This window comes from Melopsittacus undulatus, chromosome 11, assembly GCF_012275295.1.
Source record: "Melopsittacus undulatus isolate bMelUnd1 chromosome 11, bMelUnd1.mat.Z, whole genome shotgun sequence".
In the NCBI taxonomy this organism is placed as follows: Eukaryota; Metazoa; Chordata; class Aves; order Psittaciformes; family Psittaculidae; genus Melopsittacus; species Melopsittacus undulatus.
In genome coordinates this window covers 22,496,366-22,523,195 of record NC_047537.1, presented here as the reverse complement: position 1 = coordinate 22,523,195, position 26,830 = coordinate 22,496,366, and the positions used below count along the sequence as shown (strand labels likewise).

At 49.3% G+C, this 26,830-nt stretch overlaps 2 protein-coding genes across 3 annotated transcripts in view; one reads left to right on the top strand and one right to left on the bottom strand.

Annotated features, from left to right (window-relative positions):
* MAP2K6 (mitogen-activated protein kinase kinase 6) overlaps nt 1-4,859 on the bottom strand; it is a 54,231-nt gene extending 49,372 nt beyond the window's left edge. For both annotated transcript variants that reach the window (XM_034067504.1, XM_013128306.3), the window contains exon 1: nt 4,567-4,859. In XM_034067504.1, the coding sequence (XP_033923395.1) occupies nt 4,567-4,582 (16 nt within the window). In that variant the 5' untranslated portion in view covers nt 4,583-4,859. The remainder of the gene's footprint in view (nt 1-4,566) is intronic.
* Nucleotides 4,860-16,831: 11,972 nt separating this feature from the next.
* Nucleotides 16,832-26,830, top strand: part of LOC101880474 (ATP-binding cassette sub-family A member 5) — a 31,802-nt gene continuing 21,803 nt past the window's right edge. The window contains exons 1-10 of the mRNA XM_034067541.1: nt 16,832-16,878; nt 19,217-19,323; nt 19,919-20,036; nt 20,726-20,930; nt 21,967-22,125; nt 22,256-22,353; nt 23,084-23,313; nt 24,689-24,830; nt 25,440-25,628; nt 25,945-26,092. Coding sequence (XP_033923432.1) covers nt 19,932-20,036; nt 20,726-20,930; nt 21,967-22,125; nt 22,256-22,353; nt 23,084-23,313; nt 24,689-24,830; nt 25,440-25,628; nt 25,945-26,092 — 1,276 coding nt within the window. The 5' untranslated portion in view covers nt 16,832-16,878; nt 19,217-19,323; nt 19,919-19,931. The remainder of the gene's footprint in view (nt 16,879-19,216; nt 19,324-19,918; nt 20,037-20,725; nt 20,931-21,966; nt 22,126-22,255; nt 22,354-23,083; nt 23,314-24,688; nt 24,831-25,439; nt 25,629-25,944; nt 26,093-26,830) is intronic.

Genomic DNA, 26,830 nt, shown 5'->3' with positions numbered 1-26,830 from the left:
GCTGCTGGTGACCGTGCTGCCAACTCCTGCCATGCACCCATTGTCACCCACAATGTAAGTCGAGGACATGCAGGTGCTCGAGGTTTTACCTCTTTGCCTTACTCAGAACTACTCATGCCACTCACCACCATTGGGAAGCTGTGACGTGGGAGATGCAGAGCTTTGCCTTTGGAGATGGAGAGGAGGAGACCTGCTATGGGCAGGCTGAGCATTAGCAATGCAAGTTCATGGGGTGAATGCAAGGACCCCATGGGAAAAGGATGGGAATGATGACTGGGCACAAAGATCAGGGTAACAGACCCTGCGGTCCTCCAAGTGCATCACAAGGGAGGGCTGAAAGTGTCTTCCCATTCCTGTGCTATTAAAGCTCCTTTCTTTTCCTTGTTTCCAACTTAATAAAGGGATCTGAGCTTTTCTCAGATGTGTTTTTTGAACCCTTCTCCAAGAGGCTTCTATATGTGCTGTTATGGCTCTTCAGCAAGGGAAAATGGACAAGTGGCATCAAATGCATGCATTGTTTGGGGGGAAAAAGGCAACTTTTTAGTCATCAACCACAGAACACAGGATTTGCAAATCCACCATGTGACTTTGAAGGTAATTGTGCTCCATTAATGCCAATACTCTTGGAGGAATGAAGTGTTTCATCTCTAAATTACTTCTGTGGTTTTAATTGAGTACCATTTGCTTCACCTTAGCAGCTTGTGTATGTGTCAGAGGAGGGAATTCACCCCAAAGGAAGTTCCATTCTTGGGGGTGTCTAAAGTAGCAAATAAGCAACACTCAGTGTGGCAATGAGAAACCTACACTTCAGCTGGGAGGAGAAAACAGCTCTTTGCTCCTTTTCCCCTGCAACTTACTGCTTTTATTGCTATAATTACTGCTATGGTTTGAGCCTTCAATGCCTGTGTCTTCCCGTCCATGTCGGGACACAAGGACATAGCACCCTGCAAATGCACCCTGATTCTACACCCCCAGAGTCACTGCCTGAGGTGGAAGGGGTGAGACCTGCAAGCAAATGCCTCCTTAGTGCAATGCAGAGGGAGCAAAGGCATCAGCTAGAGGGGCTTCATGGGGTGCTTTGGTCCCTGCTGTGCAGAGCAGTGATTTGGTTTATGTCAGACAGGGTTTCTAACACTTTCTACCCCAACCAGTTGGTTAACTCATGGTTAATTCCTCCAGCATGGCATTGCATGAGAGTTTTAAACCTCTTTATAATCGTTTGTCCCATCTTAATCCAAAGCAGGTACACAGGAACTTCCACCGTGGGAGTGATAAAGCAAAGCAGGGTGAAACCTTAATTCAACGAGATAACCCTAAAACATTAGAGGTAAATAAGCAACTCAGACTGAAATTGGCTGTTTGCTGCTAGACTGGGCTTTGCTAAGCTTGCACCTCACTGGCTATGCCACCGCTTTGCTAACCCTGCTCTGGCAGAGCCTGGCCCGTGCCAAGTGCCTGTGTCATGGGAGTGAGTTAATAGTGAGAAGCCGAGGTGGTGCTGACAAGGCAAACTGCTCATTGCACAACCAACAGAGCCTCACGCTGCTCATGGGTTAATTTTATACCAGCAAAGACCTGCCACCTACCCAGGATTTAAACAGAAATAACCCCAACTACCATTTAGGCTTTACACTGGTTCCACTGAGGCTTCTAGCTGGGAAAAAAGGGCATTTAACATAAAATGTAATATTTAGAATAGGCACAGGGCCTTTGGTCAAAGTCCATAGGGTACATGTTCAGCCAGCACCACGTGGGACATAGTTCTCATAATCTCAGTGTCCCTTTCTCAGCTACAGCATAAAAACCAGTGTTTGAAGCAACAAAGTGTAAGATATGAGAAATGAGATCAATGGACAGTGATATTAAATTAAATGTAGCTCATTTCAATGCACTGTTTATGAATTAGTGGTCTAATGGGAAATGCTTCTCCCTTCCCTTATTTCAATAGGGAAATCTGCATATTTGCAGGTTGCTCCTCCAATGTGAGTGAATAATTCCCCCATGACAATGAATTTGGAAGATTCTTGAATACATCTGCTGTCACAAGAGTTCAGATTTATAGCCTCAAACTCTGTTTAACTTGTAATTAATATGGACTTCCGCATTTCTTTTTCCTCTTCCAGAATAATATCCTATTAGTCATGACAGCAAAAAAGTGCCCTATTTGGGCAACGACTCAACTTTTGAGCTCCCATCGACATCAAGTCCCACTTGTCCAGAGCAGGGACTTGATGAACGAGACTGCAGGGACCTGTTGGGGAAATCTTACTTGCTGTGGATTGCTCCATCCAACTAAAAATACTATTCTGCAACTTCAAAGAGGGGATAAAGGTAGAAATGAGTGAAATGCAGTGATTTGGACCTGGTTGGTGTCTTTCTGACTTGATCTCTGTTTTGCCTTAGGGAGCGCATCAGGACATCAGGGTGCAGGGAACATGCCCACATCCTGCAAGCACGATGCTGGAGGCATCTGCTATGGAAAGGGACGGGATGAAGCTGTTGCTTCCAAACCCCAGGGAATGTTTTATCCCCTGCAAAGCACATCACCTCCGCTTCCCGCATGGCACAGGTAGGGTCCAAGGAGCAGTTCTGCCCTCTCACCTAGGTGAGATTCCTTGCAGGGAGCAAGTGTTATCCCATCCTGGTTGCATGTTCCCCTGACAAGCAGCATTAGGGGGAAAAAGGAATTAATCTCTGGCAAATCCCGAGCACAACTTTGGATAGGATTCAAAGCAGGAGAGGGCTCCACAGCCCAGCAGCTGGCTACAGCTCCACGCAGTATTTTAGAAAGCTGACGAGGAACCTCCTGTGCAACACATGAAAGCTGATCCTGAAATGCAGATTATGCCTCCCTTAATTCATCCTGAAGAACGATACCTCTGCTGCAAACCCCTTCCCGAGCAAAACCTCCGCCTGAACAGCTGAACTTGGAAAAGTTATCCATGCAAGGAATTCAGGCTCAGACACCCGTATTGCACAGCGCGGGATGGACGGGAAACGGATTCAAGAATGATGCCATTCATTGAGATCATGTTTTGTGGGTTGGCTACTTGCATTTTCCCCATTTTCCTGCTATGAAGAAGGATGGACAAAGCGAGTGCATGGGATAAGCAGGGTGGGCTGCACCGTCACCAGCTCAGCTCCATGCTGTGCAGCCATCCCCAGCCCGAGGCTTTTGGGGACCCCCAGGAAGAGGCTGCTCCCCTGCCCTACTATGGGTCTTGCAGGGACCCTCCTGCAAGCAGCAGCGGGCATCGCTCAGTTCAATTCTGCATTATCAAACTTCTCTGGCTCTTTCTATTGGAAACTTTTAACAATCCCCTGCTTGGCTGGAACAGATGACTGCAGCAAACCCAAATTAGGAATAAATTATACAACAACTTTACATTTTTCTTACAAAGGAAAACTGTGTGGCAAGAGCTGTGAAAGCACCTCCTTCCCATGGCCTCCCTGCAAGGCTTGTGGAGGAAGGCCACCGGCTCCACAGATGGCTTGGGATTTGCAAACAAAACAGCAAGAAGCAGCCCCGGTCCCAGTTTGGGATCTGCTCTGCCATGCATTGGCTCGCACCCCCCTTACTCCCCGCTCCCCAATATGCGTGAGGGCTGCAGGATGCAAGAGCCAAGCTGCAACAGCAAATCCACCCGTTTAAAAGAAGCTCCAAACGCTGTATCTGCTGACATATGGGCATCTATTCCCACAATGAATGGCCGGAGCAACTCCTCCTTAAAACATCCCCAGCCGGCTCTTGCAGGGACTATTGCATTCCCACTGCATTTTTGCAATATTAAACTCTCCACCTCCTCCCTCCCACCACCCATCACCCCTTCCCTGCAGGACACAAGGCAGAATCACTCCGGATCAGCTCACAAGCGAAGCCCCAACCTTGCCCACCACGCTGGCAAAAGAAAGCCATCAATGCAAGAAGGAATCACTGCCGTCCCCTCCCCAAACGCTAAATAAAGCAGCTCTCAGGGATCAGGGTTACAAACCTCCGACCAAAAGTTACCAAATATTGAAGGGGGGGGGGGGATCGGTGGAAAATGATCTCAGCCCTGGCACAAGAACAATACTTTCCCATGGAAACATAGAGGTATATATTTAATTCCTTGCTCACTCGCACTCAAGTTTCACCTTTCATCTCCTCCCAGGACTTGTCTCAAAGTTTCATCTCAATGAACCGAGCCCGCAATTCGCACGCACGGCCACAACCCCCGTTTCACTCCTCGACACCCTTTTATCTCCCTGCTGAGCGATGCAGGAGGGGGACAAACACACACACACACACTCGGTGATCCCGGCTGAAGAATTCCACTAACGCCAAAGCGCAGCTGAACGGCGACCGCAGCCTGCAGGAGCTGTGCCTGTGTGTGTGTGTGTGTGTGTGTGTGAGTGCGTGTGCGCACCCGCGCCCAACAGGAAATGCAACGGGGGGAGCCACGGAGAAGCCTCAAACTTCAAATTGCAATTGCATCCCGAGCACGAAACGCATCCATGCATGCGTGCACACGCGAATGCATGCACGGCCGTCTGCAGAGCTGCAAGGAAGAGAAGCAGGAGCCTTACCTCTGGGCTGAGACATGTTTCCCCCCCCTTGTGCTTTGCAGGGGGCGGGGGGGCACAGATGGGCAGCACAAAAGACTTTGCCTCGCCCCTCCTCTGGAGCCACTTTTGCACACAAAGATGCAAACTGCACCGCGCTCGCTCTTCGTGCACCTGGAGTTGTGCCTCGCTGCTGCAGCGCTCCCTGCAGCGGGGGTGCGCAAAGGGGGGGTGCACGTCGGGGGGGCCGCGCTGCGCGTGCACGCCGTGCAGCGGAGGCCCGTGGGGGGCTCGCTTCCCCCCCCCCCGGCCGCGGTGTGGGGCAGCCTCCGCGGCACCTACATGATGGGCCGGGGCTGGCGGCTGGAACCTCCAAACTTGGAGCGGGGGGGGGGGGAGGTTTGCGCACCGCGCAGGCGCCGTGCCCACGGCTGCCGCGCTGCAGACTGGGGCTTGGAGTCTCTGCCCCCCCCACCGATGCGCGGTGCCTCCTGCAGGGGGCGCTGTGGTGCTGCGCGCCCGCGGAGCCTGCGCGGGGACTGCAGCGAAGTCGCGCGGGAGCGGAGGGGGGCAGAGGGGGCTCCGCGCTGGGGACGCGGAGGGGGTGCGGGAGCTGCGGGAGGGAGGACACTGCTGCCTCCGGGAGCTTCCCTCCCTGCTGCCTGCTCTGCCTGCAGCCCTGCCTGCCTCCTTCCTTCCCTGCCTGCCTCTCTGCTGCTCTCCTGCCTCCCTCCTTCCTTCCCTTCCTGCCTTCCCTGCCTGCCTCCTTCCTTCCCATTGCCCTGCGCTGCCTGCCTCCTTCCTTCCCTGCCTCCCTTCTTCCCTGCCTGCCTCCCTCCTTCCCTGCCTCCCTCCTTCCCTGCCTCCCTCCTTCCTTCCCTGCCTCCCTCCTTCCTTCCCTGCCTCCCTTCTTCCCTGCCTGCCTCCCTTCTTCCCTGCCTGCCTCCCTCCTTCCCTGCCTGCCTCCCTCCTTCCCTGCCTGCCTCCCTCCTTCCCTGCCTGCCTTCTTCCTTTCCTGCCTGCCTGCCTCCTTCCCTGCCTGCCTCCCTCCCATTACCCTGCCCTGCCTGCCTGCAGCCCTGCCTGCCTTCCTGTGCCCCTGCCTGCCCGCTCTGCCTCCCTCCCTCCCTGCCTGCACGCTGTGCAGCGCACTCATGCACCGTGCAGGCAGTGGGTGCAGCGGCTGCCGACTGCGCTCCTCCTGTCCCCACGTTTGGGGGAAGGTGGCATCCACCCAATGCAAGCGGATCTCTTGGGAAGCAGGGAGAGGCTGTGGGGCTGGGGCCGTGGCTGGAAGTGGATATGATGGGATGGTGCATCCCGGGCTGTGCAGGAAGCATTGCTTCATCTCTGCCGCCATGCGCTTGGGTACCAGTGGTGCTGCCGATACTGGGTGCACACCAAGCTGCCACCGGCTGCCCTGCACTGGGCATGGGTAGCCCATCAGGGTTTCATTTTGTCCCCATTGGATCTGTTGGAGAGGGACATCTTGCCTTTGTGCTAATGTGATGCCCAGGGCATCACACGTTCTGCATAGCGCAGTGGTGCCTGGGCTTAACCAATGCTCCTGGTAACCTTGTATGATAAAGGATGGTTTTAATCGGTTTATATCCTTTTCACCTCACAGGCAGATCAGATAAAGTGAGTTTGCCCACATCTGGTTTCTGAGGTGGTCACCTCGGCCCCTGTGGCATCATGGAGGTTTCCCATGGGAAGAGGTGATGCAGTGACATCCCTCAGGGATGGAGATGCTGCCTGGATCAGAGGTGCAGCAGTACCCTGGGATGTAGTAGTTGAGTACCCACTTCCATATGTAGAAACTCCACCTCGGGAAAAGCCCCTAAGGAAAGGAAGGCCTTCCTAAAGCTGTGCTTTATGTTAAGTACATATTTTGTTACAGCAGCATTGGAAGAACTAACACTGGGAAATGAAAACCCCAAAACCTGAGTGCTAAGAAACGTGTGGTGGAGCTGATTTTCACACTCCTCTGTGTCCCTGCCAGCCCCATGGGCTCAGCTCACACCAGGCTGGTGTTGGGCAGGATTTTGCCCCTTCTATCTGCAAGGAGTGAAGCCTGGAGGAGGCTGTACCCCTCCATTAGGGATCTGTTTGTGTTTGCTGCCGCATGTGGTCCTTCCTGCCAAGCTGCAGCCGGATCAAATCCTTACAGCCAAGCGATAAATCCCCCAAATGAAAGGTTTACGATGGAAATGCTGACAACCCCTTCACTAACCCCTTACAAATGGCAGTGTTCAAACTCAGCAGCTATAAGCTAAATGAGCAGCAGTGCCAGCAGCCTTCGAGGAGCACTGTAGTGAGCAAGGAGGCCTTGTGTGGGTAAAGACTGTGGCTTTTAATGCTTCTGACAGGCTTCTGCTGGTCTGCCCTCTATGCAGGTACAGAGCGAGGGATGCTCCTTTGGTTTTGCATTGGGTGAGAACAAAATGGTTGTTTTAAGGCATTTTTTTCTATAGAGGATGGAGTCATAGATAGAATTATGCAGGGTGATGTGCAGGAACCAGCGAGGTGCCTTGTGTGAGCTCGTGTCTCCCAGTGCGTGGAAGTTCATTCTCTAGGAGCATCACTTCAATCATCTGGTGTCAATAAGCAGTGCAACGCTATATGCATCCCTGTGCAATCACTTTATAGGAAGTAAATTACCATGTTCTGCATGGCTGTGAAATAGAGGAGTCCTGCAAAGTGCTTGGAGGAGCAACTTAAAGGAATGAGCTACTCCTAGGAGGAATCCAAAGGGCTGAGCAAAGAGATCTGGGTCTGGCCATACCTTTAACACTGACCCTATGTAGAACTGGACTTGTATACATGGTACAGTTTGTTTCTTCCTCTTCCCAGCCTGCCCCTCATTGCTAAGAGTCTATTCTGCTGCAGAGCAATTGGACAAACGTGCTGTGGTTTCAGGGCACCGCTGAGAAAACATCTCCTCTCCGCATTAGTAAACAGGGGGTTGCACCAAAATATGCCTTTGTGTTAGACACGGCTTCCTTGCCAGCGTGTGCTTTGGTTGCGGTGCTTGGAAGGGGACCCATGCGTGTCCCGTGGTGGGTTTCTCCAGTAAAAATACAATTAGAGGCTTGGGTTTCAGTGTTTGCATGGAGAGAATCAACAGGCTGGAAATGAATCCCAGAGCTCTGCCCACAAACAGCAGCGAGCTCGAGGGATGCAGCTTCTCCAAGGCTCTGCTCTTGTCAGAGGTGCTTGGTGCGTTTCAGTGTCTTACACCTCAGTGTTTTCCCCTGGTTCATATCCCTTCACTAAGTCTTGTTTGGAGAATCCAGGTGCTGGTGGTGTGTGGTTTGTAAATGTGTTTTACAGTTTATATATGTTTTAGTCATAGATGGTTTGAAACAGAAGTGAAACTGATGTCCAAACACCTCTGGTGTGTCCTTCTACATCCTTGAGCAGTAAGACCAGGTTCTGGGGCTCAAATCCTGGTTTTCCCAGTGTGGTACATGGTGGGAAAGTGCTGTATCTATTGCTCTGATGCTCTTGTGTGTTTTGGATGACAGCCCTGTGCAGGGATGGAAAGGAGTCACAGGGCTTGGGAAGGGGGATCTCCCAAAACCAATATGCTTTGCCAATGGAGAAATCAAGCAGGGCCAGCTTGCATGGGGCAGGAGGTGGGACCCTTCAGGACCCAGTGGCTATTTCGGTCTCCTTCAATTCCAGTTCCTATTTTTGCTGGATTATGCTGCTTCCAGCCATCACCTCCCATTATGGGGATGGGAGCTGCGGGGAAGGAAGGGTATTGTGGGGCAAGTGTAGAGAGGCTTTGGCTTGGTCTGCCCTGTGAAAGAGTGTAATGATGGGGTTTAGATACAACAGGCAGGACAATGGTGTTTGCAAGTGTATTTGCAATGGTATTTGCATCCATCCTGGGATGGGATCTCATGAAACTTCCCATCTTTTCTTAGCTGGGGCAGTGCTCAGCCCCCCATAGGGAAGCAGAAGAGAGTGGGGAATGCTCCCGAGGTGCTGTGGCCAAGCTGGAAATGGGAAATAGCAGGAATAAGCACACTAAACACTGGCAGAGAAGGCAGCTCTTGGCTACCGAAGGTGAAGGAACTGCAGGAAGTTCTCCAAGACAAGAGGGACCGGCTGGAATAAGGGATGCCCCTGAGGGGATATGCAGAGAAGGAGCTTGAAGAAAAGCCAAAGCAAACAGCGGGTGCAGATGCTGGGGAGGAGAATGAGGCTTGACAGGAGAGGAGGTGAGAAACAATGAGTCGTCCCGAGCATGAGCCGCTTATGGGAGCAGAGACCATCTGCTCCTCACCAGCCTGAATGGTGCCGAGCAATATCCTGCATTCCTTTGTTCCCGGGGTTAAAGGGAATTCCAGGCTGCTGGCGCTTAAAGCCAAACACAGTCCCTGAGAGTTCAGCCACCTCTTGTCTGAGTTTCCTCAATCTCCTTCTCCTCCAGCATCTCCTCTCGCAGCAGTTTACTCATAGCACATTTACCCACCTTGGATAAATAGGACATTTATCCACCTTGGATGGGTGAAAAGCTGAGGAGGATGCTGCGAATCACAGGAGTCACACAAACTGTGCTGCCATGCTGCACACAGTGGCACTGTTGGGAAAGTCTCTCTTTGTGGCTTTAAACAGATAGCTGATCAATGCAGAGAGGATAATGTGACCCAAGAAGCACACACAGCTCATAAAAGGGGCAGAAGCCAGTAAATGAGAACTACTTTCAACTTAGTGACCTAAGTAATAGCCTTTGGTCTGGCTGATGGCAATCCCTGCATCACCTGCCCTGCATCCCTCACTCCCTACCTTACACAGGCAGTTAGGTTTGGGTCTTTATCACCTTTGTGGCACTGTCCTGTACTTTGCACTTTGTTTCTTGCTGTTTTTCACCGAGTCCTTTGTCCCTCTAAGTTCTTTTTGCAGCAAAATGAGTTGCAAGCTCCTGCACAGATGCTTCCATTGGGAGCACAGCAACAGCAGCATCCCAGCCCCTCACTGCCTGTAAGCTCTCTGGGGTACAGCTTTATCCCCTGCTGTGTACAACCAGCACCACATGAGTGTTTTTCTTGAGGTGGTTTATTAAACCTTTATGATGTTTATGTAGCTCTCAGGGTAATGTGATCTGGGGTTAATTACTGGAGCTGCTTTTTCTCCTTGAATCCATCTGAAAAGCCTGCGGTAGTCTTTGTGCTCCTGTTTAATATGGTACAAATTTGGATGCCTTGGAGTAAACATCGGCATCAGGAGGGCTCAGATGCCATAAAGGTGGCCAGGAGCCATGTGCTGCTTTGCAGGGGTTTGCCTTTGCACAGCAAAAGCTCTGCTTTAGATGTGGGTGCCAGATGACTTCTTGGGTATGGATGCACATAGTGTCCCAACCATCCCGGGGGCTGGAGGCAGATGTGGACCTGCTCAAGTGGGTCCAGCTGGGCCATGGAGATGCTGCAAGGGCTGGAGCATCTCTGCTATGGGGCCAGGCTGAGAGAGCTGGGCTGGGGCAGCCTGGACAAGAGAAGGCTCCTGAAGGGGAGACCTTAGAGCAGCTCCAGTGCCTAAAGGGGCTGCAGGAAAGCTGGAGAGGGGCTTGGGACAAGGGATGTAGGGACAGGCCAAGGGGAATGGCTTGAACCTGCCTGAGGGGAGACTGAGCTGAGCTCTGAGGCAGAAGCTGTTCCCTGTGAGGGTGCTGAGGCGCTGGCACAGGGTGCCCAGAGAAGCTGTGGCTGCCCCATCCCTGGCAGTGCTCAAGGCCAGGTTGGACACAGGGGCTTGGAGCAGCTGCTCCAGTGGAAGGGGTCCCTGCCTGTGGCAGGGGTTGGAGCTGGAGGAGCTTTAAGGTCCCTTCCAGCTCTAATGGGTCAATGAGGAGCCCAGATACTCAGGGCTGACGCCTTCCAGCAGCCAGGGAGAGGAAGGAGGAGGAGGAATCCACTGCAGAAATGGTTCACTGAGGTTGAGCAGCTCCAAAAGTGCAATTCTGAGAAAAGCAGTGCTAAATAAGGACAGGTAGAGGCCTCTGTCTGGAGGGATATTTGTGTTGGGCTGGCAGCAGGAAGCATAATTTTCCCTCAATGACATGTATACCCAGAGCACAACACAAAGGCACGGTGCTTTTTCAGGGCAGGAAATGGTATTTCATAATCCGTGCAGCAAAATTCCCTGGGAAGGGAGCACAGCTGGTGGTGGGCAAGTGTTTGATGGCTGTTGGATTGGGGCGACAGCAGTGCTGATGGAAATACCTCTTTTCTGCCATCTCCCCATTAGCAATGGGCACATTTCCCCCTCCAAACTGCTTTCAAATAGGGTTTTTGGTTCTTTTTCCTCCTTTCAGACTCTGCTGATTTAAAATAGGCATTTTGGTTCTTTTTTCTGTCAACACGAGGTATCATTCAAGGCCAGAATGCCTATCTGTTTGTACTGATGTGGCTGTGATTATAGTATTCTATACACATTGCAGGCAGTGTATATATTATCCTTGTGCCCCTGGCACTGCTGTTGTTCAAGAGTCTGTTGCAAACTTGTTTTTTTCCAGAGGTTTCTGACTTCCCATAAAAGTCTATTCTGGGCTGGAACTCTCCGTGTGCCAAGTCTTAGGTCAAGATTGAAGTTTCTTTTATGAAATCTCATTTTGAGCCAGTCTGAATGTTATTCTAGAAGGTGGGTAAGGGCACAGAGCCTTGTGTGCTATGAGCAAATCTGACTCCTCATGAACTTCCATTTTGCCTAACCACTGACAGAGGGGCAAGATGCTGCCGTTCTCAGAAGGGGTTTAACCCCTTTTCTTTATACATTCCTATTATTGGCCTGTATTTGATACTTGTGCCCTGCTTCTGGATAGTGGGAAGGTTTGGGTGGCAAAGAGCTGCTGCCTTTGGCAGTGGCAGAGCTCCCCTTGCAATGCACACAGCTGCAGACCTCTGGCAGTAAACCCTGAAGGAAGTTGGGGTTTGCAGGGGTTATTTTAGTCTCGTCCTAGCTCACAGAGAGAGGCAGGTCACTATATTAGGTGCTGTGAATTACTGCTGAAGGGCTTTGCTGGCAGAGGATACGGGCTCTCGCCTTAGATGATGCAAATGCATCACCCCTGTGCTTATATAGAGGTTTATTGATGCAGGCACGTCGTTTCCAGTAAATATGGAGTATATCTCTTCTTTAAAGCCTGTTCTGTGTTCTTATAAGCTATTGGGAGACTTCTGACAAGGGCCTGTAAGGACAGGACAAGGGGGAATGGCTTTAACCTGACAGAGAGGAGACTGAGATTTAAGATCCCTTCCAAACCCAAACCATTCTGTGCTTCTACAATTGCCTCTGCTGTAAATGGTGGAGTAATACAGACAAAGGTACCTGATTCCTGAGACTGAGTTACCTGTTGGTGGCATCTTCCCTGATTAATGAAACCTAGATATTCGTGACAGGCTGATTTCACAGCAGCTTGATTTTGTTCCAGTCTGGATGAATGCACAGCAGGAGGAGCAAGCAGGGAAGCAGCAGCGGTTCCTGCTTGGCACCTCTGATGCTCCTAATGATGACGGTGCCACATGCTGCCTCATAGCCCAGCAAAACTCACCCTAATGAGAAGCACAAGTACGATGTGGCTTTGTCCTCGTTGCCTGTGCTCTGCTGAAGGGCCCAACGCTCAGGAGCTGCTGTTTGCGAACAGAAGCAGCACACAATGGGAGACTCGGTCCTCTCGCCTGTGATTTGGTTCTGCCCAGCACAGCCTCTAATAATGATGCCTTGAAGAAAGAACAGAGCAGCTCTTCAATGCAGACCCTCAGCAGAGGGAAGGCAGGCGGCTGGCACGAGGCTGGAAACCTGCTGGTGCTCAGCATCGAGGCAACTGGCCTCAGATGACTTGCAGCCCCTGGTTTGGATGCAGGAGGAGCTCTGTGCTGGGTGAAAGCAACTGTGTCCTTTGTGTGTGTGATGAGAACACCTCTGATTTACAGTGTAAATGCTGTTTCTTGTGTTATTTCTGCTTATAAAGCAACAGTACTCCTAGATGCAGAAGGAAGAGTGTGCCAAGACTCCCAGCATAAGCAGCCCTTGGGCTGTGGTCACCCAGCTCCTCTGCCACAGTGACATGCCCGGGGTCAGGAGAGCATCCTCAGCAAAGAGGCACAGCCAGTGCTTTGCATGAGGAAAATGGATCTAAGCAGTAACAGGGAGTGGGCCAGAGGCAGGACTCCAGTCAGTTAATAAGCAGTAAGTCCAAAGGAAAACAAGGAATCATTTGGGTTTATCTGCATTTGGATCTGAGCAATTCACGTGGTGGCCTTTGGTTCTCTGTGCAGAGCTTTGATGGAAAGTGGAGCAGTGAAAGAGCAGTGGTCACCTGAAGCTTCTGCATCACTGGGAAAAGTCATTTCAGCATTCCTGGGCTCCTTGCAAGCTCTCTGCAGAAGGGGCAGAGCCATCACATCAGGAGCAGCTTCCCAACTGAAACTTGGGAATAACACTCCAGCTTTGGCCATTTATTCATTAGCTCGATACTGCACAGGTTGTCCCCTCTCAGCACAGGAAAGGGTGATGGGCAGGATCTGGTTTCCTATATTAGAGCCTGCTCTGATGTGAGCTTCTCCCTCTCATTCTATGTCCTGGTGTAGCCAGTTTTGCACAGCAGGATGAGCAGAGATGCTACCGAAGAATATGGAGATGGTGTCCTTTGTGATTTTAATGCTGACTTTGTTTTTCCTCTTTCCTCTTAAAAAGCTGTGTCTCTACTTACTTAAGGAGAGGAAACTCAGCTCATCACGTTTTGTTGCTGCAATACGATGGATTAATGCATGGCAACTGCAGTGCATTGAACTGTGTTGCGGTAATACCCTGGTTACTGAATTCCTTAGGTGAGTGCCTCTGCACAGCTTTCTTTTCTGTATGAATACTCCTGTAAGGAGATGCTTGAAAAGGAAAGTGGCAGAAATGGCCACGCAGACTGGCAGAGAACATGTGCCATTCTGCATGGGCCACTGCAGCTTCCAAGCTCCCAGTATGCTGCAGACCCATCAGTGATGGGGACTGGAAAAAATTCCCATCACTTTGGCATGAGCTGTTGGGGATTTGGGTACAGAAAACAAAGCATAGACTTGCTGGGATAAGCATCAGCAAATGATGGAGTTCAGATGTTCACATGTCTTTAAAGCTCTGAATTCCCTGTTCCAAACTGGAGCTCTGCTCACATACATGAGGATCCAGCACAACTCTGGCACTGGCATCACCTCCGTAGGTGTTGGGTTCCTGGAAGCTGCACTGTGGGTGTGAAGATACAGTGTTGGGGCTGCCCTGCAGCCAAAGGACAGCTTCTGCTGTCTGATGTGAAGGTCCCCAGCCTGTATCACCAGCACCCACTTGGGTTTGTTGCACCCATCACATCACCCTGCTGTTCTCCATTGATGCTGTTAAGAAAGTTACATTTCCTTTGCTTTGTTATTGTACCTTTTGTCCTCAAACTCACATAGTTTAAACAACAGCCCCTCCAGCTGCAGTGTGTTTATGCTGAGCTCCTGGAAGAAACATCCCCAGCTTACAAATAGATGTGTAAACGTTTTGCCAGGTGCTGGCTTGGATGCGGATGGAGAGACCCTGCTGCACAAATGGGCCTTTCCCTTTTGTCCTGGTTCCCATTATAAGCAGATATAAGTTTCCATAAGGAAAATCCCATCGTCTGCATCTCCCAAACCTTTATGCAGCCATTCACGGAGCTTTGTTGCACGTGGTGCACTGGGTGTAGTTCCTTAGATCTTTATTCCAGTTAAAGAGGTGAAATTGCTTCTTTTGCCTTCAAAGTTCCCTGCTCAGCAGCTAAGCTGGGCAGGTTTCTGGTGCCGCAGTACCCATCCCTACCCCAGCTACAGACTCCTCTTGGCCTTGAACAAATTACATCACCCTTGGCTTTTTATATCTACAAATGGAGATCGTGTTTAAGGCATCTGAGCATGCAGGGCTGTTGTAGAAGTTAATTAGGCAGTGGTTTTGGTGTACTTTGAAGATGAAAAGCATTGCAGTGCTTTAGGTGATGCTTGCTCTGCGGAGGCTCGCTCCCCATTGTGCCAATTGGGTTTGCCTTTTGTACTGATGCTGCTGTGCATGAGCTCAGTGGCTCTGGGCATGTGAGCAGCACCAGTGCCATGGGTGTCCCATCGTCTGGCACTAAGATGTGTTGTAGGTGATGTTATCTTCCCATTGGACATAGCCTGATGTTCTGAGCACCTTGCTGTGAACTGTGGCAGGGTTGGGACTGGATGAGCCTTAAGGTCCCTTTAACCCAAACCAGTCTATGTGATCCTATTAACTGTGCTGGGGGGGTTATTGCTGTTCCAGACTCTTCCCTGGAAGGATGGGGCTCGAGGTGAGCTGAGCTGTGGACCAGTGAAGGAGGGAGGTTGTGCTACAATACCCAAACTTTGCAGGTAGAACATGAATAAGAGCAGTTAAACCTTTTCAAGTAGAAACAGAGACCACAACCAACATCAAAGTGACCAGAAGAATCCAGCCCCAGACGGGCCTCTGTTCTGTTTAATGCTAGATGGATGAAGATAAGAAGTTTTGGGGTTTTCTTTAATAGAAGCTTGAGTTATGCCATTGTGTTTATTAGGCAAAACTAAAAGGCATTATTTAATGAGAGTGCTTTTATCTCCTGCTCTTTGTTAAGGTGGAAACTGATGAAGAACTTTTCCAGTTAAAGCAAGCCTTGCTGATGGCTTTTTCATTTTAATTCTTTTCCCCCTAAAAGAAGGCAGAAAACCAGGTGGGATTTGATCATGTTTTGTATGGGGGTATATGAAGAAGCCTGGACCCACCACTGCCGCTCTCGGGGGACACCTGGTGGAAGCATCTTAGTCCCCAAAACCTTGTGTCTAAAACCTCCTCCCCACACCTCCCTCCCCAAACCTTGCTCTGCCAGCCCATAGGATTTGGGTTGCTCTCAGGCTGCAGAATAGGGATCTGTGCCTAAAGAGGGTCCTGGGACCATGGCTGGGGCTTGAGTCCAGGGTGTTTCCAATCACACTGTAGGTGGATGTATGAACAGGCTTGGGCATGGCCATGATACCTCCTGGTGTAAACCATCCTTTGAGACCCTTTCCTTCCTTCTAGATGAGGACACATCTCCTGATCTCAGTATTCCAAGGGAAGTATTGAATCCACACCATCATTACAGCGCTCCAGCACAAGCATGCGTGATGCTCATGCAGCTCCCTGGGTGCACAAACCCAACCTGGACAAAGGCATTTCAAACCCTGCTCCATCCAACCGCAGGAAGCTGAGCTGTGCTTCCACAGGGAGCACAGGGAGCTGCACCATTCCCGAGCATGCAGCATCTCTGCCGCAGGGCTCCAGATGCTCAACGGCATCTCCGGGTTTCACTCTCAGCTCAGCCTTTCCCAGCTGCTTGCAGGAGGGATTTAGGAAAACGAGCACGTTCCAGTGCGCTGGCAGGGATGGGAATGGGATAATTGATGTCTCAATGGCTTTGATCACATCCTCCCTGTCAGTGAAAGGCTGGTCATGGACAAGGGTTTGTCCGGAGAGTGACAGGAACACTCACTGGAATGGGAGTAACTCAGTGGGATCGTGCACCCAAGGGGGGGACTGACACATGTAACTGAGAGGAGAACAGGGTTTGTATGCAAGGCAGCATTTTCATTGTGTTTTGGGTAATGCTATAAACCTCCAGTGACCTTCTGGATGCAAGCAGGAACCAGCAGCCCTGGGTGTACCCATGCGGCTCCCAGCCAACCCTCAGTCCCTGGGCCTTATTTCTGACCCTTTTTCCTTGGCTTCCTGGAGAGGACAGGGGGGTTACCTGGAGGGGGGAGTCCCGGAAAGAGGGGTCCTCAGGACAAGGGTCCATGGAAGCAGGGTGTCCCTGAGAGGAAGGGTCCCTGGGATAGCGATCCATGGGAGAAGGGGGTCTCAGGAAGAAGGGGTCCCGAGGACAGGGGTCCATGGAAGGGGATCCCAGGGAGAAGGGCCTTCCTGGGGTAGGGGTTCATGGAAGCAGGAGGGTGTGGGGATTCCATGGGTAGAGCGTTCCCAGGAGGAAGGCATCCCCAGAGGAGGGCTCCCCAGGACAAGGGTCCATGGGAGCAGGGTGTACATGGAAGTAGGGGTCCCTGGGATAGGGACCCATGGGAACAGATGGGGTCCCAGCCCCAGGGCTCCATAGGAGTGGGTTCCGGGGGGGGGGTCCCAGCACGAAGCCTCCCGTCCGTGGGGGGGGCACCTCTCGGTAGGCGGATACCGGCGCTGCGGCCCCGCCCGCTCCCTCGGGGCAGCCCCGCTCCGCCCCGGGGCGCTGGTACCCGCGGTGCGGCTGCGCTCTCATCCTGCGCCGGGTGCGGAGCGGTGAGTGCTGGGGGGGAACGGGAGGGGGGAACGGGATGGAGCGGGGGGAACACTCCCCCCCCCCTCCCCGGGGGGTGTAAACGGGAAGGGGAAGGGAAGGAGAGGAAGAGGAGGAGTTTTGGTACCTGCCGGACGCGTCACTGCCCCGGAGGGAGGCTTGGGGTCGGTGTTGATGTGTGCGGTCAGGTTCCGTGGCCGGGCGAGGAACGGTGAGGAGCGGGTGTGGGGAAGGGGGTTTGGGGGGAAGGGGAGGGATGGGAACATGGAGGAGTGTCCCCAATCCCGTACCCGCTGGTAGCGACCGGTGGAGCGCTGGGTTCGGGGTGGGATGCGGGATGCGAAGGGGGGTCGGGATGTGGATGTGGGAGCCGGGCATTCCCTCACCCTGCGGAGGGTTGGAGGCTGCGGTGCTGGGGTTCATGGTGCTGCTGAGCCCGAGAGGCGGTTGTATCCTTCGGGATTCGGGCAGGGAGGAAAATTCATCCCGTTTTAAGCATGCATAAATAAAGCATTGAGCTTAAATAATTTAAGGTCAGTAACAAGCACCTCAGAGTTTTCCTTAAGTATCGTTTAGGCTGCTGTCTGCCTCCAGCAAGATCTATAATGTTATGTTCTTATCTGTTGTTCACTGATAAGTTGATTGCTTTTTCCTCAAGCACATTAAGCTGAGGTTCAGCCCATCCCTAGTTTGGGATTTTAGCTTAAAACCCAAGGGAAACCTGAGGGGCAGCACTAAATCCCATCAACTGACCCTTCAAGACCAGTGTCAGGTTGGTCTGGGGAAGGCCCTGTAAGGACAAGCATCCTTGATGTGGAATTAAGGTACAAACCCAGTGATTGCTTTGATTGAGATGCCCACAAGTAGCTGTGTTTCAGATGTTTCTCCTGTCGGGATAAGGTCATAGGGAAGTGGCTGAATTGTGAGGGACTTTCACAGGTTTGGGGTGTTTTCATTTTGTCCAGTCTTATTTGAATGAAATCTCTTGGCAGCTCCTGTTCTGTTCAACCTTTGGGTTCATTTCCACATCCGGAGCTTCTAGAAGGGTTTGGGGTTGGTTTTCCAACCATTTTCCCCCATTCAAGTGATACTTCCTCAGTGTTCCCTGTGTGCTGTGTGGCTTCATTAGCTTAAGTGGAAATGGCAGGTGGAATATCAAGAAATCAATTGCCAGGCTGCAAATGACCCTTCCTCCAACCGAGGTGATGTAATTAAAGCATGGAAAGGCTCCAGGGAGGACGTGGGAGTCTTGCTGTTTGTTAGTTTATAAGTGGATAGCAAATAATGAAAGCAGCAGTAACTGGTGGTGGTTAAAGCATCTTTGGCAGGGCTTGAAACAGAGAAGACCAAGGGAAGGGGTCGATGCTTTAATACAGTCACACTGTGTTCACTGAGGACCTCAGTGGAGCTCCTCTTGTAAGAGCTCTTGAAATCTGCTCCTGAGAGCAAACAGAGGCATCCCAAGCACTTAACAGGGCACAGTGTGAGCAGAGGGCAGCAGACTGTTAGTTTTATGGCCTGTAGGCAATAACTGCTGCTTTTGATTACTTTTAAACCACTGTGCTGTCATTTTGGAGCTCTAAAACACCCAGAGGGGTTGTGTGTGTGTTCCTAGTGAGGATCGACTGTTAGCATCGCTGCATGTTTAAGCATTCATTGTTCTTTCTATCTAAACCTTTATGGTTTTCATTTTTGGAGTGGTTTCCATGGGGCTTTATCCAGGTTCTTGGGATCTTTTCCCAAGGCTTTGCTTCCAGTGACCTGCAGCCATCACGGGTCCTAGTGCTGGGTCATTGCCTAGGGAAGGACCCCAGCACCCAGCAATGGAAGCTGTGATCAGTGGGTCCGGGTGCTCTCAGATACCTTTCCCCTCCTCTCCTTCCTCCTACCCCTGGAGGAATGCAGGAGCAGTTCATGTGTATGAAGCTGTTGGAGCTCAGCTCGCAGCAGTGGTGCTGGCATGTCAGCAGCCTCATGTGTTTCTGTAGTTAGGTGATGCCTGTGCTCCAAAAATAGGTTTCCATATTAAAATACAGCTGGGAAAGGAAGCTTGAGCCATGTGTTGTCTAACAGATAACAGCGGAACCGGGTCCTGACGCAGGGCTGCTGTGAGCATGCAGCCACCAGAAACATCAGTCTGTGTCTGGAATGAGTGTTGGTAGCTGAAAAGCTTGGAATATGGGAAATCCATTGAGATTGACACTGTGGTTTAGTTGAAATGACCTGGTTGTAACCTGTGGCATGTTGATGCTGCTGGAGGTGGGTCTTATGGCTGGAAGGGGTGGTTTGGTCCAGACCATCACTGACCCCTGGGCTTAGCCACTCACGGCTGTATTTCAGCTCCACAGATGAGGAAACAGGGAGAGATGCAGATTAACCAGTGACTCCGAACCTTGGACAGCAAGGATAGAAACCTGGTGGTTCCTCACCCTGCCATCCGTTACCAGGTATTCCGGGTAGGATGGGATGCTCTCTCCTGGAAAAGCATCTTCAATTCCATTCTGATTTCTTCTGTTATTTCCTACAAGATGATGCTCAGCACCACTGTGCTGTGCAGGTGGCCTAATGGGAAGAGATAAAGTCATGAAACTCAGCAGTGTTGGATGGGCTCCAGGATACAAAGGGGTTACTCATGGTTAACTGGACAGTTTGCCTGGGGTGAGGTGGCTCTTGTTTTTGGATGCATGGCTCTGGCTGGCTGCCATGTGATGGATGCTCCGAGATAAAGACTTGGATTTGTTATAGCAGCAAACTGAAAGCAAACCCAGGTTAGCTCAAGTCCTGTTTGCATCCAGCTCATCCCACCTTTGCACAGAGGATGGCTCAGGGTGAATCAGTAAAGCTTGTACATTGGTGCCACCAATTCCTGCCTGTCACAGCAGCTAACATGTGTATGGGAAGGCATTTAAAATAGGAGAAACTGGAAAGTTTATATGGAAAGAGAGAAATGTGAGCTGGGGAATGACGCAGCTGCCTGGCTTGTGCTCTTTACATTGTTTTGTCATTTAATATGGATCTTCCCTTGTTTGCTTCTTAAACAAGCTGCTCTTGAAAAATGGCACCAGCTGCTCCCAGAGAAGCAGGAGTATGGAGGCAAACAAGAGCTCTCCTATTCAAGAACTGTCTTATTAAGTGCAGGACTAAAAAGAGCAGCGTTCAGGTAAGTGGAGCACTTGCTGCTGCCTTTGTGTCTGCTGTTATTCTGCAGTCAAGTGCTTTGTGAGTCAGAGCTTTGTTGCAATGCTTCTGAAGCTTCGCGGGGCTCTGGATTTTAGGGTGGAATAGGGGTTTTGAGGAGGTATTTTGTGGTTGAAAACGTATCCTGAGGTGTAAGGCATTATCCTTGTATTAATATTGCAATCTCAGTGCATGTTTGCGCCTGTATCTGAGCATTATAGCAGGATTTGACCTCTCCAGAAAGGCTTTATCTTTGCTAACAGTTCACCCCTGTGCATGGGTGATGTGTGTAATACTTTAAGAGTCATTTTGAAGTAAAGAAGAGGTGGTTCAATGCTTGCTAGACTTGTTTAACAGTTCGTGCTTTGTGTTTTGCTGCTTTCCACCCAAACAGTGTAAGTTTGCTGATATTTAAAGCATGTAGAATTATCCCTTTTAGCCTTAAAAGAGGCTTCTTAGGTTACTAATGCATGCGATTAAAATCCTGCTGCAGTGCCAGGGAAGGATTTGGCATTGGAATTGCTGGTGCATTGCAAATGGTCAGGGAAATTTACAGGAACAAGGTGATTAAACCCAGTCCCTCTTTAAGCTTTGTGTGACTAAGAGAGACTTATGGAAGGTTTCATTTCTGCACTTGGTCTTTGGGGTTTTCACCCTTCTTTCCTCACACAGGAGGTCCTGTTCCCCCTCTTCTTCTTGTTCTGGCTCATTCTGATGAGCATGATGCACCCGCATAGGAAGTACGGTGAGGTGGCCAACACCAACCTGGGCACCCTGGATACCTCCATGCTGGTGAACTTCATCATCGGATACACGCCACCAACCCGGATGGCACGAGAAATCATGAAGAAAGTGGCTTTTGATAACTTTGAAGATGGTATTTATACCCCAAGCATCTGTTTTCCTCAGTATATCTCACACTGCAGCTTGTGGCTTATGTTTGTCACTGATGATGAGAGGAAAAAGGCATTTCTTGTCTTTCTTTTCTGCTCAGACAAAGACTGTGAAGGTGTTTTTTATGCTTGGCTGGCAAGTGTTCTGGCACTGCCATCACCCAGCGATTCCCATTCTCCTGCTGCAGCCAACAAGTGTTGTGTGGCTGCAGGAAAGGATTTGGGATGCTCCAATTTGAAGTACATAAAGACCCTGTACAGCTCAGGGGCTAATTCATACTTGTCCTGTGACAAGGAGCTGATGCTGTCCTGCAGATGTTTTAAGTTGTGGTTTCTATCCTGTTGTTACTATCACAAGAGCATCTTTATTTCGGTTTAATTGCTATTACTGTGTCACCTCTGCTTTTGAAAGGGATTTACTTTTGTTTTCCTTTTTTAAGTGCTTTGCCTACACATCTTGCACATAAGTGGGAACTTATCTCTCCCAAACCCCTCTGATGTATTAGTTTGGTGTCTTTGATTCTCTTCCTCATGCTGGGAGTGCTTCAGAGGAGCTGGAGAACCAGCACAACATCTGCATTTTCTTTATGGGTGCATATGGTTCCACTTTCTTCCTTCACAGCCCATCTTCCTCCCATCCTCTGCAGAAGTGGTGCAGATACCATATTTTCATATATATAGCTCAATGTACCACTGAACCTGCCCTTCTTCAAAAGCACTGGTGCTGGAGAATAGACTATAGGATAGCTGGCAGAGGATGGGGCTCAGAAGCTGCTGGAGCAGCCAAGAATAGGGGAGGAAAAGGAAGATTCAGGGATAAGGTTAAATTTTATCCTGCTACTGAGCAACAGTTTCTATTTAGGACACTGGGACAAAAATACAGCCTTATGTATCTGTAGCTCTATCTCCAAAAGGAAATAACTCATTAATGATTATCATGATGCTTCTTTACAACTGATGCAGTTTTCTCCCTGCTGTGCTGATACCTAAATCAGTGTGATAACATCCTGTATCCCACAGGCATCATCACCGAGGAGTATTTAAGTGAAGAGGAGCTGCAAGAGGCCAGTGCTTTTAAACCCTCCAACTTTGTGGGTGTTGTGTTCAATGATGCTATGTCCTACCAGCTGAGGTTCCACGATTCAGTCGCTATGTCTTCCATCTACATGGAATCGAGAGGTGAATGTGCACACTCTGACATGTGTTCTGTAAAGGGATAAACTGAAAGGTCATTCCCATCTTTATACTGGGGATGGGACAGATTAACTCTGGCTGTTTGCATTCTAAAATGCCATGTTTCATTCTGCAGCCAGTTGTTCCAACCTGCGGAAAGGATGTGAGTCGGTGATGTACTGGAGCTCAGGGTTTATAGCTCTGCAAGCCTGCATTGATGCTGCAATTATACAGGTGAATCTGATCATGTCATTAAAGCAAGAGGTTCAAATCCATGGCCTGCCTGGGCTCTGACTGGTTTTGTGATGTTATCTGTTAATGGTATAAAATGCCATATCACAAATAAGGTTGAATCAAATGAGAAGAGCAGCCTGGTCTCGTGGAAGGTGTTCCTGCCCATGGCAGGGGTTTGGAACTGGATGAGCTTTAGGGTCCCTTCAACCCAAACTCCTCTACGATTCTATTTCATGTGTGTTTTGCCATGTCTTGTATAGAGGTTCTTCTTATCCAGTTGAATAATGTGGATGTTTGTCTTCATTTATGTCCAGTGCTGGAGCCTTGCATTAGCCATCAAAACACATGACAGTACTCACCCCAAAAAGCTATTTCAAATGCTGGACCAAAAGGCGCTGCAGAATTTGCCTTACTATTTTGGTGTCATCATTTGCCAGCAATGCCCTTTTCCCTGCTGCTCTCCCATCGTGCTGCTTGCAGGGAGAGCCAGTCTTGTATTTTTAGGCAATAGGAATTGCAAAAATTGTTAATTTTATCGCTAAGCATCCAGATTTTCTCCAATTTCTGTGCTTTTCAATTGCGATTTGGGGACTGTAGGGGTTTGGGCTCTGCAGATCTCTGCTTGGTAGTGATAACATTAAGGGCTGAGCTGGAGTTGCTGCTGCTGGGTTGGATAGGGCAGCAAAACCAGGAATGATGCAAAACTAACTCTTCCTTCCCTTCTTTCCAGCTGAAGACCAATCAGTCTGTATGGGAACAACTTGAATTGACAAGAGCCGTGGTTATGGGAGAGGCTGCAGTGGTGGAAATAGACAATTTTCCCCGTGCCATCATTTTAATTTACCTGGTGATTGCTTTCTCACCATTTGGGTATTATCTGGCCATTCATATTGTGGCAGAAAAGGAGAGGAAGTTGAAGGAGTTCTTAAAGATATTGGGACTTCATGACACTGCCTTTTGGTATGTGAGTGTTTGAGATAACCCCTTCTTTATAAAGGAAATATGAAATATATGAAGAAATAGGAAAACTAACACTTTCTAGCAGACAGTTCTATCCCATCCTCCAGGTTTTTAGTTGTTTTCAGGCTGGAGGCAGCCTGAAAGTGAGATGCTCTATAAGATCTATTCAAAGAGAAACTTGCAGCATCATTTTAATCAGTAAATACCAGAGTGATGCTGTTGCTTCTATGAAGGGAAAGTTATGCCTGACTTAGAGGGTTTAAATGTGAGGATGTGTGAGATTTTTATGCTGTTTGATTTTCATTGGTTTTGAGTATTTTTGGCTCAATGCCTCCTTTTCTGGAGGCTCCACAGATAACCTGCAGTTTCTCTTCAGGGCTGAGCAGCAGCTTCCCCAACACGTAATTAAATGAATCTAACTCCATCATCTTAATGTGACAGAGCAGTCTAAGCAACAGGCTTTAATTTGTTTCCATACCATGATGGAAATTACCCTATGCAATGTAATGTTTGGGCTCTGTTCCAAGTGAAGGGATGTACTAATCTGAAGTCACTGGTAGCTGCAGAGATAAAAATGGGTTTAGCTTTGCCCTTTGCTGCAGGGGCCAACAGTGTTTTAGCATCTTTCGCACCGTAACAGCCACTTGGGTTATTTTTGTCTGGTTGCTTTTGTTTGGTTTCTGCATCCAAGCTTTTTCCTGCCAGTTCTGGTTATTTGTGATCCATCCTTAGTGATAAATCCTGTTTAGTTGACCCATCACCTGTGGCATTGTCATCTATCACCCCTTGCCTCTTTGCATGTGAGCACTGAGCATCTCTGGTCCAGGGAGGAATGGGAGCAATGTATGATGGCACACTGATAACGCAGCTCTGATGGACCACTGACTGTAACTCAGACACTTGCTGCTGTGGAAGATGTGTCCTTTTTCACTGCCTGTTCACAACCCCCCTTGTTTCCTGAGGTCAGAATCTGTTTTTACAAAGAAAAGGATTTTATTACCCAGCCTGGCTACTGGAATGACCAGTGTATTAAATATTAAATAGGATTTCTTTAATTATTGAAACCTGCTGCTCACTGACCCTCTTCTGGTGATATCAGGAAATTAATGATGCAAGTTTAAATACTATAAAAGTCATGAATCATCTGATTGTGGAACTTTGATGCTCTGGGTATTGATGTGTGTGCTCTGATGCCTGGAACAATCACAGGGATGTTTATAAGAGAGCTCTTTATCTGGGGGCTCTTGTTTTGTTGTGAGCTTGTGCAGCTGTTTGGAATGTTAAAGAATGGGGAAAACTGTTTGTATGTGGGGATAATTCCGGCTGGGAATTTACTGACTGGTTTCTGTTCTTCTTCCCCCTGTTTTGCTCCTAGGCTTTCTTGGGTGCTGCTTTACATGAGCCTGATCTTTGTCATGTCCATTCTTATGGCGGTGATTGCAACGGCCTCTTCCCTCTTTCCCCAGAGCAGTGCCTTTGTCATATTCCTACTATTTTTCCTGTATGGAGTCTCTTCAGTAAGTATTCCTGAATTCATCCCATTCCTGTGGGGTTTTGTTTCCTTCCCATCTGATCTTGTTCTCTCTATTAAAGCATCTGGAACAAACAGCATCTGCAGGAGCAGTTGGCAGTGGGTGTCTTACCCATCCTCATCCCATTCCCCAGGTCTGCTCCAGTTTGGGATGTTGTACAGGTTTCAGTGGTCACTATGAGAAACACCTTTCCTTACTGGAATATCTGAGTTTATAACCATGTGGTTTTGAACACTGTCTGTGTTCATTTTGAACACCATTTTGAAGCCCAAACCTATGCCCTCTTCTAAACATTGGCTCTTGCTATATAGTGTAATGTTAAAACCCTAATTAAGGGTCAGACAATGAATTTATATAGCAAATTTTTGCCTTATAATATCTTCCTGCGCTCTGTCCCTTGGCATCTTTGGGACCTCTGTCCCTCCCATGTAAGGGAAATGTGGGATGTGGGTGAATGCTGTAGTGACTACCAGGAAAACTATGTGGTTATCAGAGGGAAAATTGAAGCAATGGTCTTTTTACTTTGGTTTTCATATACCCTGTAATATACCTTAATATAGTACCTTATTACCTCCTTCTGCATTCTGTCCTTAGGTTTTCTTTGCACTAATGCTGACACCTCTATTTAAGAAGTCCAAACATGTGGGCATAGTGGAGTTCCTGGCGACGCTGGCTTTTGGTTTTGTGGGCCTTAACATTGTCCTGCTGGAAGATTTCCCCAAGTCTTTTGTGTGGATCCTCAGCCCCTTGTGTCAGTGCAGCTTCTTGATCGGCATCGCGCAGGTAAATCACCACCTCCTGCTCCGATTGCAGCCTCATCCTGCTCATTTGTCTGCTGTCATCTTCAGGCAGGTCTTGATGTAGTTAAATTATGATGATTTTCTTTAATAAACTGATGATGGTGGAGAAAAATGCCTATTTTAATGGCTTACCACAGCAATTTCACATCAAGTGCACCATCAAGGACCTGGTTTTCTTTGTGATCTCAGTCCCTTTTTCATTGCTTTATTTACTGCTGTGTTGAGTTTGGTGTTCTGTTTTCCCAGGCTGGAATAGTGCTGGTGTGTTAACATCTCCCTCTGTCCCTGGCTGTTGGCAGGTCATGCATCTAGAAGATTATGAAGATGGTGCAACGTTCTCAAATCTAAGTCACGGTCCCTACCCGCTCTTCATCTCTCTCATTCTGTTGGTGCTGGATAGCATCTTTTATCTGCTTGTAGCTGTCTACCTGGATCAGATTATGCCAGGTATGTTCAGGAGAAGAATTGGACTGAACTGTGCAGGCATCACCAGTTCCTGAGGTCCTGAGCCCCAGCTTGGCACAGCTGGTGACAGGACAAGGGGGAATGGCTTTAAGCTGAGAGAGGGAATGGCTTTAAGATCTCTTCCAACACAAACCAGTCTGGGATCTGTTTCTGTCTGAATTTCAGCTGTGGGGAAAGAGGTGGTTCTGTTTGCAAATACATTTTACACTGTGACTCAGAATACTTTAAGCTGAAATCAGTTATTTCCTGTTAAAGGTGTGAGATGCGAGGAGCAGTATCAATGTGCTATCACGGTGGCTATTAGGCACGCCAGCTGACTTCTGTTTCCCTCTCTCTAGAGGAAAAGCTTCCTTACTGGGTTAACCAATGTCTCAGCCTTTGCAAATTGCTCTTACAGGGTTGATAATTAAAGAGTGCTCTGCTGCTCCAGACCTTTCCCTGTGACAGCAGTAGTTTAACATGAAACACAGAATGCAGTTGTTTATCTTGTGGCTAATGCCTGGTTGAGCCCTTCAGCAGCCTTTGCCTCTGTTCCCTCTGGGTTTTAAGCCTGTCTTTAAGTCACTTTTCTTTCAGCACTGGGGATTTCTCTTGCCTAGAAAGAGATTTGCACGTGTATTTAAATACTTAGCTGAAACTGGAGCCTGCTTGCACTGTTGATGGGAGCCACAGCTTAAATACACATCATGTAAACTTGGCTGATGGAATCCCTCCAGAATG